This window comes from Nyctereutes procyonoides, unplaced genomic scaffold (genome assembly GCF_905146905.1).
Source record: "Nyctereutes procyonoides isolate TBG_1078 unplaced genomic scaffold, NYPRO_anot_genome, whole genome shotgun sequence".
Taxonomy (NCBI): Eukaryota; Metazoa; Chordata; class Mammalia; order Carnivora; family Canidae; genus Nyctereutes; species Nyctereutes procyonoides.
The window spans coordinates 45,541,126-45,557,308 of NW_026575046.1; the positions used below are offsets into that span (position 1 = coordinate 45,541,126).

The following is a 16,183-nucleotide window of genomic DNA, read 5'->3' on the forward strand; positions in this document are numbered from 1 at the left end:
GGCTCCATTCAAACAGCCTGATGTGGGACTTGATCCTGGGACTCTGGGATCATGCCCTGAGTGGAAGGCAGACACTCAGCCATTGAGCCACCCAGGTATCCCTTAAATTCAATTTAGTTAACATATGGTGTATTATTAGTTTTAGTGATAAAATTTAATGATTTATCAGTTGCATATAACATCCAGTGCTCATTACATCAAGTGCCCTCTTTTTATGCCTATCATTCAATTATCCCTTCCCCCCACTAACCTCCCCTCCAGCAACCCTCATCTTGTTCTTTATAATTAAGAGTCTCTTACGGTTTGCCTCTCTCTCTGTTTTTATTGTATTTTATTTTTCCTCCCCTTCCCCTATGTTTGTTTTGTTTCTTAAATTCCACATATGAATGAAATCATATGCTATATGTCTTTCTCTGACTGATTTATTTTACTTAGTATAATACCCTCTAGTTCCATCCATATCATTGCAAATGGCACGATTTCATTCTTCTGATGGTTGAGTAATATTCCATTGTGTGTGCGCACGTGTGTGTGTATTTTATATCCTCTTTCTGTTGATGGACATCTGGGCTCTTTACATATTTTGGCTATTATGGACATTGCTGCTATAAACATAGGGTGCATTGTGGTTTTCATCTGCATTTCCCTGGAGATTAGTTATATTGAGCATCTTTCAATGTGTCTGTTGGCTATCTGTATATCTTTGAAAAAAATGTTTATTCACATCCTCTGCCCATTTTTAAAATCAGACTGGTTTTTGTTATTGAGTTGTATGACTTTGTAAAATATATTTTGGATATTAATTCCTTATAAGATATAAGATGTTGGGGAAGACAATATGTGAGATGGGAGCATGTAAGTCAACCCTAACTGTACATCATTAATTTCAGATGTAGAGTTCAGTTATTCACCAACTGCTTATAACACCCAGTGCTCATCATAATGCCCATAACTGATTGATAGTGACGTTTTAACAATATTAATTCTTCCACTCCATAAACACAGAGTATCTTTCCACTTATTTGCATCCTCATTTTTTTCATTAATGTCTTGTAATTTTCAGTTAAAGGTCTTTCAATTAAATTTATTCCTAGGTATTTTATTCTTTTTAATGCAATGTAAATGGGACTATTTTCTTAATTTCTCTTTCTGATAGTTTGTTGTTAATGTATAAACAAGCAATAATTTTTTGTATTTTGGCTTTGTATCCTGCACCTTTACTGAATTTGTTTATTTGTTCTAACAATTTTTGGTGAAGTCTTTAGGGTTTTCAATATAAAATACCATGTTGTTCATGAAGTGTCAGTTTCACTTCTTTCTTTCTTTCTGTTTAGATGACTTATTTCCTTTTCTTACCTAATTGCTCTGGCAATTAGGTAAGTGACAAGAGCAGGTATCCTTGTCTTATTCTTGATCAAAAATTCAGCTTTTCACCACTGAGTATGATGTTAGTCGTGGGCTTGTTATAAATGTCCTTTATTATGTTGAGGTACATTCCCTATATAACTGCTTGGTTGAGTTTTCATTATAAATGGCTCTTGTTTTGTCAAATGTTTTTTCCACATCTATTGAGATGATAATATGATTTTTATATTTTATTTTGTTGATGTGGTATATCACATTAGTTGACTTATGGATGTTAACCATCCTTGCATCCTCAGAATAAATCTCACTTGATCATGGTCTATGATCCTGTCAATATATAGCTGAATTTGGTCTGCTAATATTCTGCTGAGGATTTTTGCATCTATGTCCATCAGGGATATTGTCTTCCTTGTCTGATCTGGTATCAGGGTAATGCTGTCTTTGTATAATGAGTTTGAAAGCATTCCCTAGTCTTCAACTTTTTTGGAGGAGTTTGTGGAGAGGTATAAAATTTCTGTATGGTAGAATTTACCAGTAAAGCTATCTGGTCCTAGACTTGTTTGCTGGGAGGTTCTTGATTATTGATTACTTGCTAGTAGTCAGTCTAGTCAGATCTTTTTTCTTCATGATTTGATCCTGAAGTATTGTATATTTCAAGGAATTTATCTGTTTTATTCTAGGTTATTTAATTTGTTGGCATATAATTACTCATAACAGTTTATGATCTTTTATATTTCTGTGATATCAGTAATACATCCTTTTTCAGATTTTATTTATTGGAGCCCTTTTTCTTTTCTTAGTGATTCTAGCTAAAGGTTTATCAATTTATTTATCTTTTCAAATAACCAACTATTTGTTTCATTTATTCTATTGTCTTTTTAGTCTCTATTTGATTTATTTCTGCTCTGATTTTTATTACTTCCTTCTACTAATTTTGGCTTTCATTTGTTCCTCTTTTTCTGGTTCCTTTAGGTTTAAAGGATTGTTTATTTGAAATGTTTCTTTTTCCTTGAGTTTGGCCCATATCACTATGAACTTCCCTTATAGAATTGCTCTTGCTGCGTATCTCATAGATTTTGGTATGTTGCATTCTCATTTTCATTTGTTTCAAGGTATTTTTAAATTTGCTCTTTGTTTTTTTTCATTGACACATTGTTTGTTCAGTAGAATATTGTTCAATCTCCCATAATTGTGATTTTTCCAGTCTTCTTTTTTTGTAACTAATTTCTAGTTTCATACAATTGCGGTCTGAAAGGACACCTGATTCTAGTTTTCCTATTTTTTTTAAAGATTTATTTATTCATGAGAGACATAGAGAGAGAGAGGCAGAGACACAGGCAGAGGCAGAAGCAGGCTCAGCTGCAGGGAGCCTGATGCAGGACTTGATCCCAGGACCCCTGGGATCATGCCTGAAGGCAGATGCTCATAAGTAATAGCTTTATAAATGATTAGTCTACTACTTTTACTACATGTTTATCTTTACCCATGAGATTTTTGCTTCCATAATTTTTCTTGTTATTCTTTTTGGCTTAAAACATAACTCCTTTAACATTTCTTGTAAGTCTGGTTTATTAATGGTGAATTCCTTTAGTTTTTGCTTGTCTGGAAAACTCTCTCTCCCTTTAATTCAGAATGATAACCTTGCTTAGTTGAGTATTCATAGTTAGAAGTATTTTGCCTTCAGTACTTTGAATATATCATGCCACTCCTTTATGGCTTGCAAAGTTTCTGCTGAAAACTCAGCTGATAGTCTTATGGGGGTTCCCTTGTGTGTAAGAAGTTGTTTTTCTCTTGCTGCTTTTAAGATTCTCTCTTCATCTTTATCTTTTATTTTTTTAAAGATTTTATTTATTTATTCATAAGAGACATAGGCAGAGAGAGAAGCAGGCTCCTTGTGGAGAGCCGATGTGGGAATCGATCCCAAGACCCTGGGATCACAGCCTGAGCCAAAGGCCGACACTCAACCACTGAGCTATCTGGGCACCCCTATCTTTACCTTTTAATACTTGAATTATAATGTGCCTTGGTGTGGGTCTCTTTAGTTTTTCTCATTAGGAAGTCTCTGGGCTTCCTGCATCTGGATGTCTGTTTCCCTCCCTAGGTTAGGAAAGTTTCCAGCCATTATTTCTTCAAATAAGTTTAATGTCTCTTTATCTCTCTCTTCTCTTCCTGGGACCCTCTATTATGTGACCGTTGATCTACCTGATGTTGTGCCATAGGCACCTTAAGCTGTCTTCACTTTTTATTTTTTTAAATTTTTAAAAAGATGTTATTTATTAAATCATGAGAGACACAAAGAGAGAGGCAGAGACACAGGCAGAGGGAGAAGCAAGTTCCCTGAGGGGAGCCTAATGCAGGACTTGAGTCCAGGACCCTAGGATTACAACTTGAGTCAAAGGCAGAGGCTCAACCACTGAGCCACCCAGGTGCCCCCTATCTTCACTTTTTAGAATTCCTTTTTCTTTTTGTTGCTCTGTGTAAGTTCCACTGCCCTGTCTTCCAGGTTACTGATTTGTTCTTTTGCTTCACTTGGTCTGCTGTTGAATCTCTCAGTGTAGTTTTTAGTTCAGGTATTATATTTTTCAACTCTGTGACTTTGGCTTGGTGCTTTCTTATAACTTCTATCTTTGTCTTATAATTATCCCTGTGTTCATCCATTCTTGTCCTGAGACTGGTGAACATCTTTTTTTTTTTTTTCTTTTCTTTATCAAGTAAATTACTTATCTCCATTTCACTAAGAATTTTTCCTAGGGTTTTGTCTTGTTCTTTCATGTTGAACATATTCCTCTGTTTTCTTGTTTTGCTTGACTCTCTTGTGTTTATTTCTGTATATTGGGCAAAGAAGCCATCTTTCCTAGTTTTGAAAGAACGGTCACAGGAAGCCTGGGGGTATGTCTTAGTCTGATGTCTGTGCAATGCCCTGGGCATGGCAGCTTTCTAAAAACTGATTCTTTGATGATCTCAGTTCTGTGGGGCCCAGAAATACAAGTACACCTGGCCAGAGCCAGGCAATCAAGGGGCATTCCCTGGGTGGAATGTGCACACCTGCCAGCTTTGAGGCCATAGGAGAGTGCCAGGCTAGAATGAGAGTGCCAGGCTGGAATGAGCCTGCCAAGTGAGTTTTGCAGGGTGGCGTTATGGGGCAGCACTGAGCCAAAGCAAGTGGGCCCACCAGGTTTTTCAGGACAGGGCTGTGAGGGCATGCTGCACTGGGATGAGTCGACTTACCAGGTTTGGCATGGCTGCAGAAGAGCATAGGGATGGGACAAGCAACACTTGCAAGGGAGAGGCAAAGTGTAAAAATGGTGTCTGCCTGTGCCTCTGTCCCTAGAGAGTTCCAACAGACCTTTACTCCTCTGGCAGACCCTTTAAGCTTAGCCAATGAATCTCCTTCACATATAGTCTAGGCTCCTTTCAGCTTGTTACTTTTGAGTTGAATCCTGGGTGAGTGAATCTCTGTGTGTGAGCCCTTCAAGAATAGAGCCTCAGTCTCCTAGAACCCTTTAGGTCTCCTGGTTTTTAAAGCCAGATATTTTGAAGGCTCATTACTTCAGTGCAGGTCCCAGTGATTGGGGTACCTAATGTGGGGTTTGAACACTTTGTTTCTTAGAGATACATTCCATATTTGTGGGATCCCATCCACTATTGTGTTGTCCCCCAGTAGGGGTGGGGGCTTTGATAAGACCACATATCTGCCTCTTCTAATCATCCCAATGTGGCCATTTTATCCTTTGTTATGGAGAAGCTATTCAGCTAGTTTCCAGGTCTTTTTTTACAGAGAATTGTTCTATATGTAGCTATAGATTTGGCATGCCGATAGGAGGAGAGAAATTCAGTGTCTTCCTATACTATCATCTTGAACTGCCTCCTCGAACTTCTCTATTTCTATTTGGTTTACACGGTACTGTATTAGCATAGTTATGCTGTTGTTAATACTGTGTAAACACTTTCATTACAATCTTCAATTTCCAGGAATGTGTAAATGGACTGCAAACCTTACAAATGAAAATTAATTTCATTGTATAGGATACTGAGTCCACAGGAATGATCGAAGAAAGCCAAGGTCACAGACTTTTTTTTTTTTTTTTGATAATTTGAAATTATAGTAGAATTTAGTACATCAAATTAAAACACCATTTGTCCCCTGGAAAGATTCCCAAATGTTGGTTGAAAATAAGGGATGATTAGGCTCTTTAGAAATGTTTCTGTTGATGCTGAATGTGGTTCAAGAACAAATAATTCAAGATTATTAGATGTGGGTACATTTGCATCATTCAGGCAATTGAAGAATGCTTGTTTGGGGTCTGCCCACGTCAAAGGCTTATATTTCTCTCTATATAATGTGATATTTCCATGACATTTTCAATTCCCTTGAGAGTTTCTAACTCCAGATAAGGGGAACAAGAATCCTAGGGTGTGCACATAGGCTGGCCTCTGGTTCTCATTTTCAATAATGGGCTAAGTTGCCACTGAGAACATAGTCTTTATACGAGCACCCTTGGTGATGGCCACACAGCCCTGCTGAGGCTAGCTGACTTTACCACATGCCACAAGGTGCTGAGAGCAGCACATGGCATTGTATAGAGAGGTTCCAACTTTGCAGGTGGGTCCCAGCCAAGGAAGTCTGAGAAGGAGCCAGGTGGCAAGATGCCCATGCTCACACCCTCTGGGCTCAGATTAGATATGTCTGCATTCTATACTCAGCATCCCAACAACGAGCACGTTGCATACACACACACACACACACACACACACACACATACACACACAGTAGGTGTTCAATGAATATTTTAGTTGTCCCTGGTTACACAGTTCTCTTCCTAGGAATTGGGTAGGAATGTCCCCAGTAGGAAATTGATTATGTGCCAGGTATCAGCTGGGTGTTTGTTTTATTTTTCCACTTTCCTAACTCACTGTTTTCACATACAGCACAGAAAATGCACCGACATATGAAGGCTTCTGGCTGTACGTGCAAGGAGCGGAGCTCTTCTTGCTGTGAGCTGTTTAATGCACCACCAGAACTAAAATTCAGGAGCTTTTCTGAAGCCCTTACACATAGAACCTTTTCTCTTTATATTTTTCCTTTTTCTGTACCAATTCAGTTGGCCCCAGGGTTTCACCATTATCACAAGTGTCCAGTGTTGGTCTGACTTCCTTCAAGGGTGGCTTTTCTCACCCTAATCCACAGCATTACTCTAGAATGATTAACCCTTTGTACACATCTTCAGAGAGCCATACTGGATCCCCCACCAAGTAGACCAGCAAAAACCTTACCTTCAAACCAAAGAAAATACTAAATCCATGAAATCACTTAAGCCATCCTTCCAAAGAGAGGGAGAATCAAAATGTTTTATGCAGCAACCTATAAGAAACTCATTTTGTGGGATGTTTCACATTCCAGCCCATGGTTTATTCCCCCATATATCCCTGCCAGTAATATCAACCAGATGTGGCAAAGAAGTCTGTGCAGAATTGTAAAAATTACAAGCATATTCTGTAATTCCAAAGCATTGTAAAGTCACAGCTTGGGTTTTCTTTCTGAAAAAAAAGAAAGAAAGAAAGAAAGAAAAAGAAAGAAAGAAAGAAAGAAAGAAAGAAAGAAAGAAAAGAAAGAAAGAAAGAAAGAAAGAAAGAAAGAAAGAAAGAAAGAAAGAAAGAAAGAAAGAAAGAAAGAAAGAAAGAAAGAAAGAAAGAAAGAAAGAAAAGAAAGAAAGAAAGAAAGAAAGAAAAGAAAGAAACCACCAAAAAAGCTTTTCAAGCTGGCAGAATGTTCTCAGTAGAAGTATTACCTGATCACTTTAGAAAGTTCTTCTGTTGGCCCTAAGGGCCAAAGAGTTTTAAAATATAAAACCCAACTTTATCTTTGATACATTGTAGGGAATTTAGGAAGGCCTACTCACACATATACATTGAAGTCTATAAATTTTCTGTTTTAATGTTTTAGGTGTTAATACTTTCAATCTCAGGTATGAGCACATGCTCATCTACACTCATATAAGCATAGAAGTACGAAATGCTGAGCCTTGAAAGCTTCAGAGATCCACGATTGTTTTTTCTCTCTCTTTTGTAAGGCGTGTTTCAGCAAGGAGGCACATGATAAGGTAGAAAACAATCCGTAGAACTGGAGGTCAGGAAGGCTTGGGTATATTCCTGGTGAGTTAGTCAAACTCTTAGGCTTCAGTTTCATCATCTGTGCAGGAGTCACAAAAATATCTACGTGACAGGGAAACGCAAGAAGACTGCATAGGCAAAGAGTGATGTTCAAGAGATGCCTGGTTTTTTGCAGGCTCTCAAATCTATGAAGTAATAGGGTTTGTACTAGATCAGTGTTTCTCAAAGTATGCCTGCCTACAGGTAACATATCATACAGGGTGCCTATTCACAGGGTCAGAACCCTAGGTCCATTCCAGATCTAATGAACCAGATGTCTTGGTAACATGGCCTAGGAATCGACATTTTAATCAACATCTCAAAGGATTTTTCCACAAAAATGCTAAGTTTGAGAAGCAGTGAAACCTAGATCCTTGCTCACCAAATGTGGTCCTGGACCAGGAGCATTACCTGGAAGCTTGTTACAAATGTAGACTCTTAGGTCCCACCCCAGACCTAAGAATGAGAATCCATATTTTAACAAGATTCCCAGGTGTTCAGATGCACAGTGAACTTTGAAAAATTCTGGCCTATATAACTTATTCCTAACTCTAAAGTTGTACTATTTAAGGATCTACAAGACAATTCAAAGCATTAGCCTGTAATCAATTCTGTGGATAGACAACAGGCTTCTGTGCTCAGCTGGATAAAGCCTCAGTAGAGGAGAAAAGAAACCTTCCAGGCCTTCTTTCCTGGCTCTAGCTTAAAGCACTACAGACAGATTGCAACTCATGCAAAATAGAAATCCCAAGAGTCACATAGCACCCACTGTAATCCATTATCTATCCACATGCAGATTAAAGCTAAACCTGTCCTCAAGCACGAGATGAAACTTGCAGTTGATGAAGCACGCTGTAAAGCAAACAGAAGGCCAGGGCCTGGCTACAGTGATCAGGGAGTGGGGGAATGGAGAAGGAGGAGGGACCAGAACTCCAGTTTGCAGGGATATTTTCCATGAGCTTTCGGTGGCTGTGTCCCTGGAAAAAGTGACCCCACGTCTGTGATGGTAAGGCTGGTCTGTCCCTAGTCTCTGAAGGCTGGGCTAGCACAGGGGTAACAGGTCTCTAGGATTTAGCTCCAGGCAGGCAGGCAGTTTCTGAAACCCCCACCATCCTGATGGATTGGTTTCCCCATCGTCCTATTATCATTTCACCACATCAGATAACAACTCTGCTGGAAAATTGAGTAGTATGGTTTTTGTTTTCTCCACTGGTTTTTCACTTTTATAGCACTGTTTCACATCGATACAGAGTTTTATGGAGACACATATTGCATGTAGTTATGTTTTCAAGTGTAGTGCAGAACTGGAAGACTAAGATGGCTGCGAAGGGACCTACGGACAGCAAAAGGTACTACTTAGAGGTATGGGGCCCCCATCATTCAACAAGCCTGGGCCCATTTAAGGCTTCAAAGACAGAAAGGGATAAACATTAATTGAGCTTCTACAAGGTGCCTGGCACTTTAATTAGTTACTAACTTCTCATAAATACAGTAAGAATATTGTGGTTAGGAATGTGGTGGGCTTTGGAGTCAGGCAAGCTTGGGTTTGAATTTTGGCTCTGCAAGTTGCTGGCTCTAACCTTGGCAAGCTGTCCAAATCTCTAGAATCCTGTATCTTTATCTCTAAAATGGAAATGTTATAGTATCTGACCCCCAAACCTGAGATTGAGTAAGAATTTATACATAAAAGCAGGTCATAAAGCACCTGATCCATGCAAATATGTAATATATACTTGGGAGCTATTATGGCTAGTGTCCCAACTCTCAGCCCCTGAATTCATATCTGAAGCCCTTGGCCTTATTACTTCAGAATGTGACTGTATTTGGCAATCAGGTCTTTAGAGAGTGATTAAGTTAAAACGTACCCATTAGGATGGGTTCTTAACCCTGAGTCCTTATGAGAAGAGGAATAGACACTGGGGCTGAGAATGAACAGAGGGACAACCCTATGAAGAAGCACAAGAAGACCACCATCTCTAAGACAAGGAGAGAGGCCTTAGGAAACCAACCCTGCCAGCACCTTGATCTTCCAGGATCCAAACTGTGAGAAAATAAACCTCTGTTGTTTAAGCCAAAAGATCTCTCCAATCTGAGATCCTTTGCTGCAGCAGCCCAAGGAAAGACAGGAGCTGTGACTATTACTCCTATTGCACAGCCAATAAATCTAAGATCAAGAAAGTTGAAACCATTTGCCCAGGGTCACCAGAAAGTAGGATCCAAACCCAGGTCTATACTGTTCCAAAGGCCATATTCTTTACTCTCATGCTGAGCTGCCTCAAAGATACACTAGATCACCTTGCTGAATGTAGCTTCCTGTTTGGGAATATAGGGTATGTACACACAAGGTGGTGACAAGAGAGGACAATGGTAAACAGGAAGGAAAGGTCAAGTGAGGCGAAATGAGAGTTGGGAGGAGGGCTCCCTCACTGGAAATAAGTTCCCTGGAAACTGAAGTTTCATAGCCTTTAACTCTGGGACAGACGCTGATCCACTGTGACAACAGCCCAGTGACTTGGGGCTAGTTGGTTGGCCACACTTCATATTGTTTTTAATCGCTTCAGGAATTAACCTTCTAAGTTTCTTTCAACTCCACAGACCCAACTGAGGGCAAGGGGGTTTAACCTCAGTGGCATTTTTTTTTACATCTGTCAAATACCTTGAAGAACTGAGTGGGTAATAACGTGAGGCCTCTGTTCTGCTGCTATCACACTGTTTATTCAGCTACAGGTTTTAAACCACTACCAAATATTGAATGCACTCTTTGAACATGAATCCAGAACACGGGCCAAAAGGACCCCAGTGGTCTGCTCATCCTCATACGGGGAAGCCAAACTCTTAAAAATCAGTTGTGTGAACCACTGTATCCCTCGTCTCCTTAAAGCTCTCCAATTAGTAAAATGCAGAGAACATTTTTTTAAAAAGATTTATTTATTTATTTGAGATAGAGAAAGAAAGCATGAGTGGGGGGAAGGTCAGAGGAGGAGAGAGAGGATCTCAAGCAGACTCTGCACTGAGCATGGAGCCTGGTACGGGCCCCAATTTCACAACCATGAGATCATGACCTGAGGGAAGAACAAGAGTCAGACACTCAACCAACTGCACCCACCCCCCCAGGTGCCCTGGTAAAATGCAGAGGACTTTTAATCACTGTTTTCACCTCATTTTCTGTTGTTTTTTTCTAATGATTTCTGGCAGCATTGATACTTTAACCTCCAAATAACCAGAACTTCTTTGCTCCCCCTCCCATATCTAAGAGAGAAAGCTGGAAGGGGATACAAAAAGGAGAAATTAATAACCTATAAACCATGTAGCGACTGTATTCCATCCCATTGTTTCTAGATGAGACAACAAAGGCCTAGAGCGGGGAAGTAACATGTCTAAGGCCACAGAGCTTGTAGGTGGTAGAGCCAGTCTGAGGACTGGGATCTTCTCACTCCAAGCTACAGTGTTTCCTCACCCTCATCTCCTTGCCAGGTGTTGAATTATTGACATCACAGATGCCAAAGCCCTGGCATATGCACTGCTCACACCAGTCAGCTAGCAGAGTTGACCAGAGCCATCTTTCATTGAGTGCTTGCTATATGCTATAATCAAAGCTGAAGGCTGTGCATGGGTTACTTTCATTTATCCTCAAAATGATGTAGACAAGTACGTTCTCTTATTTATCTTACTGATGAAGAACCTGAGACCCACAGATGTTAAGTGACTTGTCCACAGTCTCATAACCCTTTAACCCCTTCATGGTACTGCCAGCCCCTAGGCTCAGTTCTGGGTCACGAACTGTGGGGAACTTAGGAAGAGCAGAAACACAGTTCTGACACTTGAGAACCTTGTGATCTACGTCAAGATGGGGGTGGAGAAGCTAATATTTATTCAGTGCCCAGGTCATGACAGAGACGTTGCTGTCCATTTAGAGACCACAGTGATATTGCCTAAACCTCAGGGCACTTCCAAGCTCTAGGATGCTCTGCTTGTACTCTATGTGCTTGAAAACAGGGGAAGAGGACAGATACACCACTAATATACAAATGGATCAATGAATTGATGGTGCCGGGGGGATGGGGTTGGCATGACCAGCAAAGCACTGACACATGCACTTGGATTTATGACAGGTCCATCAGCAGTCCTTTTTATCCTCACTTCAGGTCTCCACAATAGCTAGCTTGGCATGGTAGATAGAAAATTAAAGGACTCTGCAATACACAGATATACATTCAAATCCCAGTTCCATTGTATCTTGGTTATACAGCTATGGGGTAAGTTAGAGAACCCTTCTAAGCTTCAGAAATAGATTTGATAATGATTCCCTCCACAGTATTGGTGTAAAGGTTAAATCCGAGCATTAAGGCAAAGTCCCCAGGGTAGTGCTACTTCTTAGAAATGTGGGCCATAAGGGCATAATTTAAACTCAGTTTTAGTTTCCTTTACTCTAAAATGGGAGTGTTGAAGAAAGGAGCTAACTATAGTAGAGAAAAGCCCAGACTCCAGATTCAGATTATCCAAATTTGAATTCTGGTTCTGTCACCAGTAGTTGTCTAACATTGGGCAAGTCCTTAACCTCTTGGAATCTCAGTTTCACATAGATAGAACAGTTGCAGTCATAGCACCTACCCCACAGGGCTGGTAGGAGTATCAAAAAGTTATACATAAAGTGCTCAAAACAGCACCTGCCAGTCATTGGGTTTGCTCTTGTTATTACCTTGAAGTGTTACTGAGGATCCAAAGTGTTCAATTAAAGCACAGCAATCTGCACAAAGTAGATGCTCAATAAACTTGCAGACATCTGTTGTTTTGAAGTTTGGCATCACTTCCCCCACATCTTCTGATAACAGAATCATTCTTTCTTTTGGGAAACCCATACTCCATCCACAAACAACTGGAATGAACCCATGACCCAAACTTGATCAGTCAGAGGACATCACCTCACTGACAACAGACATATGTGCTCAGACAGAGACGTGACCAAGCTAAGCAATCTACCATTGGTTCTTTCCTGCAGAACTGTTAATTCTACCCAGACTGCCAGATTAGTACCCCCAGAGTCTTCTGCTTTTGCCCACCATCATGTGCACTGTTATACAGGATGGAGGGAGTGAAATGAAGTCCCAATGACATCACCAAGCCCCTGGATCCAGTTCCTAAAGCCATCCATAACTATTTTTGGACTTTCCAGGCATATAAACAAATATATTTCCTTTTTGGATTAAACTAACTTTAGTCATATTTCTGTCACTCACTGGTTAGTAGTGTTATTATAATAGCAGGCTTTCAATAAATATTATTTCCCTTTCCTATCACTCCTCAAAACATCTTATTACACATGCCCATAGCCTTTCCAAAGGTATTCTTTGGATAATCACTGAGCATTAAGCAGTTTTTGTCTATAGATCTAGTAAGAAAGGAAAAGGCGTGTCCAGAATTGCTACTTATCCCACATGGCATACTATGGAGTAGACAGCCACACAGTACCCACATTTAGCATTCCCTGGAAAATGGCTCACTGTGTCTACTGAGATGCAATGCTCTTTTAAAACAGAGCTAGTGGCATATGTATACACATTCATGATTGCACATTTATTGATTTCTAATTTGTACCCTGCTTACTTCCAAAAAGGCCCTGGAGTGGCTGACAAAATAAGACAAAGACACAATAGGGTCATTAAGAAAAATCAAAGATCAAGCCCAGAGAGAAAAAAAGGGATTGCTGATTATAGCCAAAACCTGGGTTAATATAGTTGCTTCAATAAAAAAAATTATATTTAGCTCTCAGCTTTTTGGCAACCATTCAGAATGTGTCATGATGAGACACACAGAGAGAAGTGGGCATCCTGCATGTCTGCAGCTGAAAAACCAGCAGAGGCCAGGCTGGAACAAGCACAGTGGAAGAGCCTATTGAATGAATGAATGAGTGAATGAATGAATGGGGGATAAAAGAATCAAAGCCTGAGGGCACTGTTTGTATACCCAGGCCTATATGCTTCACTTATTCATCTACCCATTCACTGAGAGCTGATGTGTGCCAGTCTCTGTGTCTGGCTAGGACCTGGAGAGGGACAGATACCAAAATGAATGGAATGTCATCCCTGTCTTTCCAGCCACAGCTCTTGGCTTGAAGTAAAAGCTCAGGGACATCCACTTCAGGGCTCAGAGCAACTCCCAGTTTCTTCCTGCATCCCAGAGAAAGAGACAAAAGAATGAGGCTGACACGATGGGAAGTGTAGGCGTAGTCAGTTATCTTGGTGATTATACTCACACCGCACTGTGAACCCTAGAAAACACACACATGATCTCGTCTGATACTCATATCTTGTCTGATACTCATAGCTCCTCAGCAAGAAAGATAAAAGGGGGGTGGGGTCTGCCTTTTACTGATGAGGCTATTTAGGCACAGAAGGGAAAGTGACTCCCCCAATCTCTCTCACAGTTAGAAAGTGACAGGATATCATCCTGAGGTTTCCCATGTCCTGGGCTGTCTGCCTGGACCTGGCACCCAGCATCTCCCTGCCTGAAATTCCTCCTCTGCTGGGATCAAGAGCAGCCTTGCACAAAATGAGCATCACTTTGATGGCCATGGGGAGCAGCTGTGAAGTCATGTTCTGTGAGCAAGAACCAGCCTGCCTGATGTCCTGCAATAAGCAAAACACTCAGACCCCACCTGCTCAAAGCTTTCCAGCAGCCCCAGCCTCACAGACACTTTCTGTTTGCCTGAGAAACACTTTCTCAGGCAAACAGAAAGTGATGCTGAGATTCCAGATGAAGAGCATATAGCCAGCATTATTTAGGATCAGGTCAAAAGGCGCAATGTAGTGCTGGGTGGAGAGACGGCTATTAAGTGAACATGTAGGGGGAGAACTATACAGGAAGAGGAAATTAAAAACCAGGTTGTTTGCCTGCATGCCCATTTAGTATTGCTTATCCAGCTTGGCTAGACACTCAGGCCACTTAATGTCACTTTATCTACCCTCGCTCCCATCAAAGTAGATTCAGAGAGGAAGGGTAGAAAGGGGGGGGGGGACATGTGCTTGTCCATGCCGAGCAAAGCAGCCAGGTGGACTGAGCCAGAGAAATGTAGTACACAGCTCGAGGAGACCTTGACAAGGTATAAGTGAGTCCTAGGGAAGGCGAGCAGGCCTGCTGTACCTCTTAAACACCAGGCAACCCTTGCCATTCTTGTTCCAACAAAGCACCCTTTAAAATACACTCATGTAAAAAAAATAAAATACACTCATGTATATGGTCTCTTCCTGGATGTGTACACACAGACATAGATATAGATACAGATTCCTAATTCAGAATTCATTCTTAAGTGCACACACTGACATGTGTTTTGTATTTCCCAATGTATCCTGGAGCCCGAATGCATTGTTTGATGGCATAAATAGGTATTAAACACAACCACCGGGAATGTGAATGGTGGCCGCAAGTTTGGAGTCTCCCCAGTAATGTTAGAGTCTTCCCAGCCAGGCTGTAAATCTCACTGCTTGACTACTAAGCAGCCAGACATTGTCACTCCATTCAGAAAATCAAGGCTTGGGCCAAGCCAATTCAGCCCACAAGCTACAAGAGTCACTGCCAGCATGACTTGTAGGTCCACAATCATGGTGCCATTTGTGACCAGTTAACCAGCAGTTGCCCAACACCCACAGTATGTGAACCACAATCTCCATTCTGACATGCATCTCAAGCTCCTAAGCCTCCACACTCTCACACTAGGTAAACACACAGATGCATCTCCAATCTTCCCTTTGCATTATATCCTGGAGCATTCCAGAAGATAAAGCAAAATTCAAGGTGCTTCTTCCCTTTTCCCACAAAACCACAGATCTCCAGACGGGTTCCCAGACTGGTGGTCAAAGGGCAGGAGATATTCTAGTCCACAGGGTGGTGAGGGTGAAATGTTCAGTCCCACCCAATGCCCTCTGAAACCACTGGTGTCTCCTGTAAATAAATCCACCTTAAATCTCATCCTTAGGGTATTTCCCTGACATAAGGTCAGACCCATGTAAAATGGCAGCGTGTCTTTCCTTGCAAAGAAGTGATCTACTACCATAAGTCATTAGCTCTCATTGACCACTTAAGCCACTGATCTCTAAAGACAGGGAGCACAAAGTGGGGTGTGGAGGGGCAAGTGGGAGCCACACTATGTTGAAGGCCAGCCCTAAGTCTCCATGCACATAGCCTAAGTGTCAAGCTCTGCATGGCACCAGGCTCCATTCACAAAGGTAGCCACAATATCTGTATCACCAAAGCCAGGCAGGACACCAGGGAGAGAACACAATTCAATTCTACTCACAGTCTGGTGAGCTTCGGTGTACTCTGGAAAAGCAATTCTGGGAGGACCTGGAGCTTATTCTTGTTCAGGCGCCTACAGATGAAAAGAAGAATGAAAGGATATCAGGAGACATTAAATTGAATCAAGTATATTCACAGACATCACTTCAATCAATCCATCCATCAATCAATCAACAGGTATAGGAAGACCTTCTAGATCTTTCAACGTGGGATGCACATCATGTTAAGACATATTCTGTCTTGCAAAGCTTGCAGTCTAGTTTGGATATAAGGCAAAGGTCAGTCATAGGCAAGAACACAGCATGGCATGAGTACTGCCATTTTTCCATGATGAGCTTTGGACAGACATCAGTAATTGATTGCACTTCTTTCTCAC

At 41.0% G+C, this 16,183-nt stretch overlaps 1 protein-coding gene across 1 annotated transcript in view; it reads right to left on the bottom strand.

Moving 5' to 3' along the window:
• SLIT3 (slit guidance ligand 3) overlaps positions 1-16,183 on the bottom strand; it is a 595,927-nt gene that overhangs the window by 478,592 nt on the left and 101,152 nt on the right. Inside the window, exon 4 of the mRNA XM_055325906.1 lies at positions 15,809-15,880. Coding sequence (XP_055181881.1) covers positions 15,809-15,880 — 72 coding nt within the window. The remainder of the gene's footprint in view (positions 1-15,808; positions 15,881-16,183) is intronic.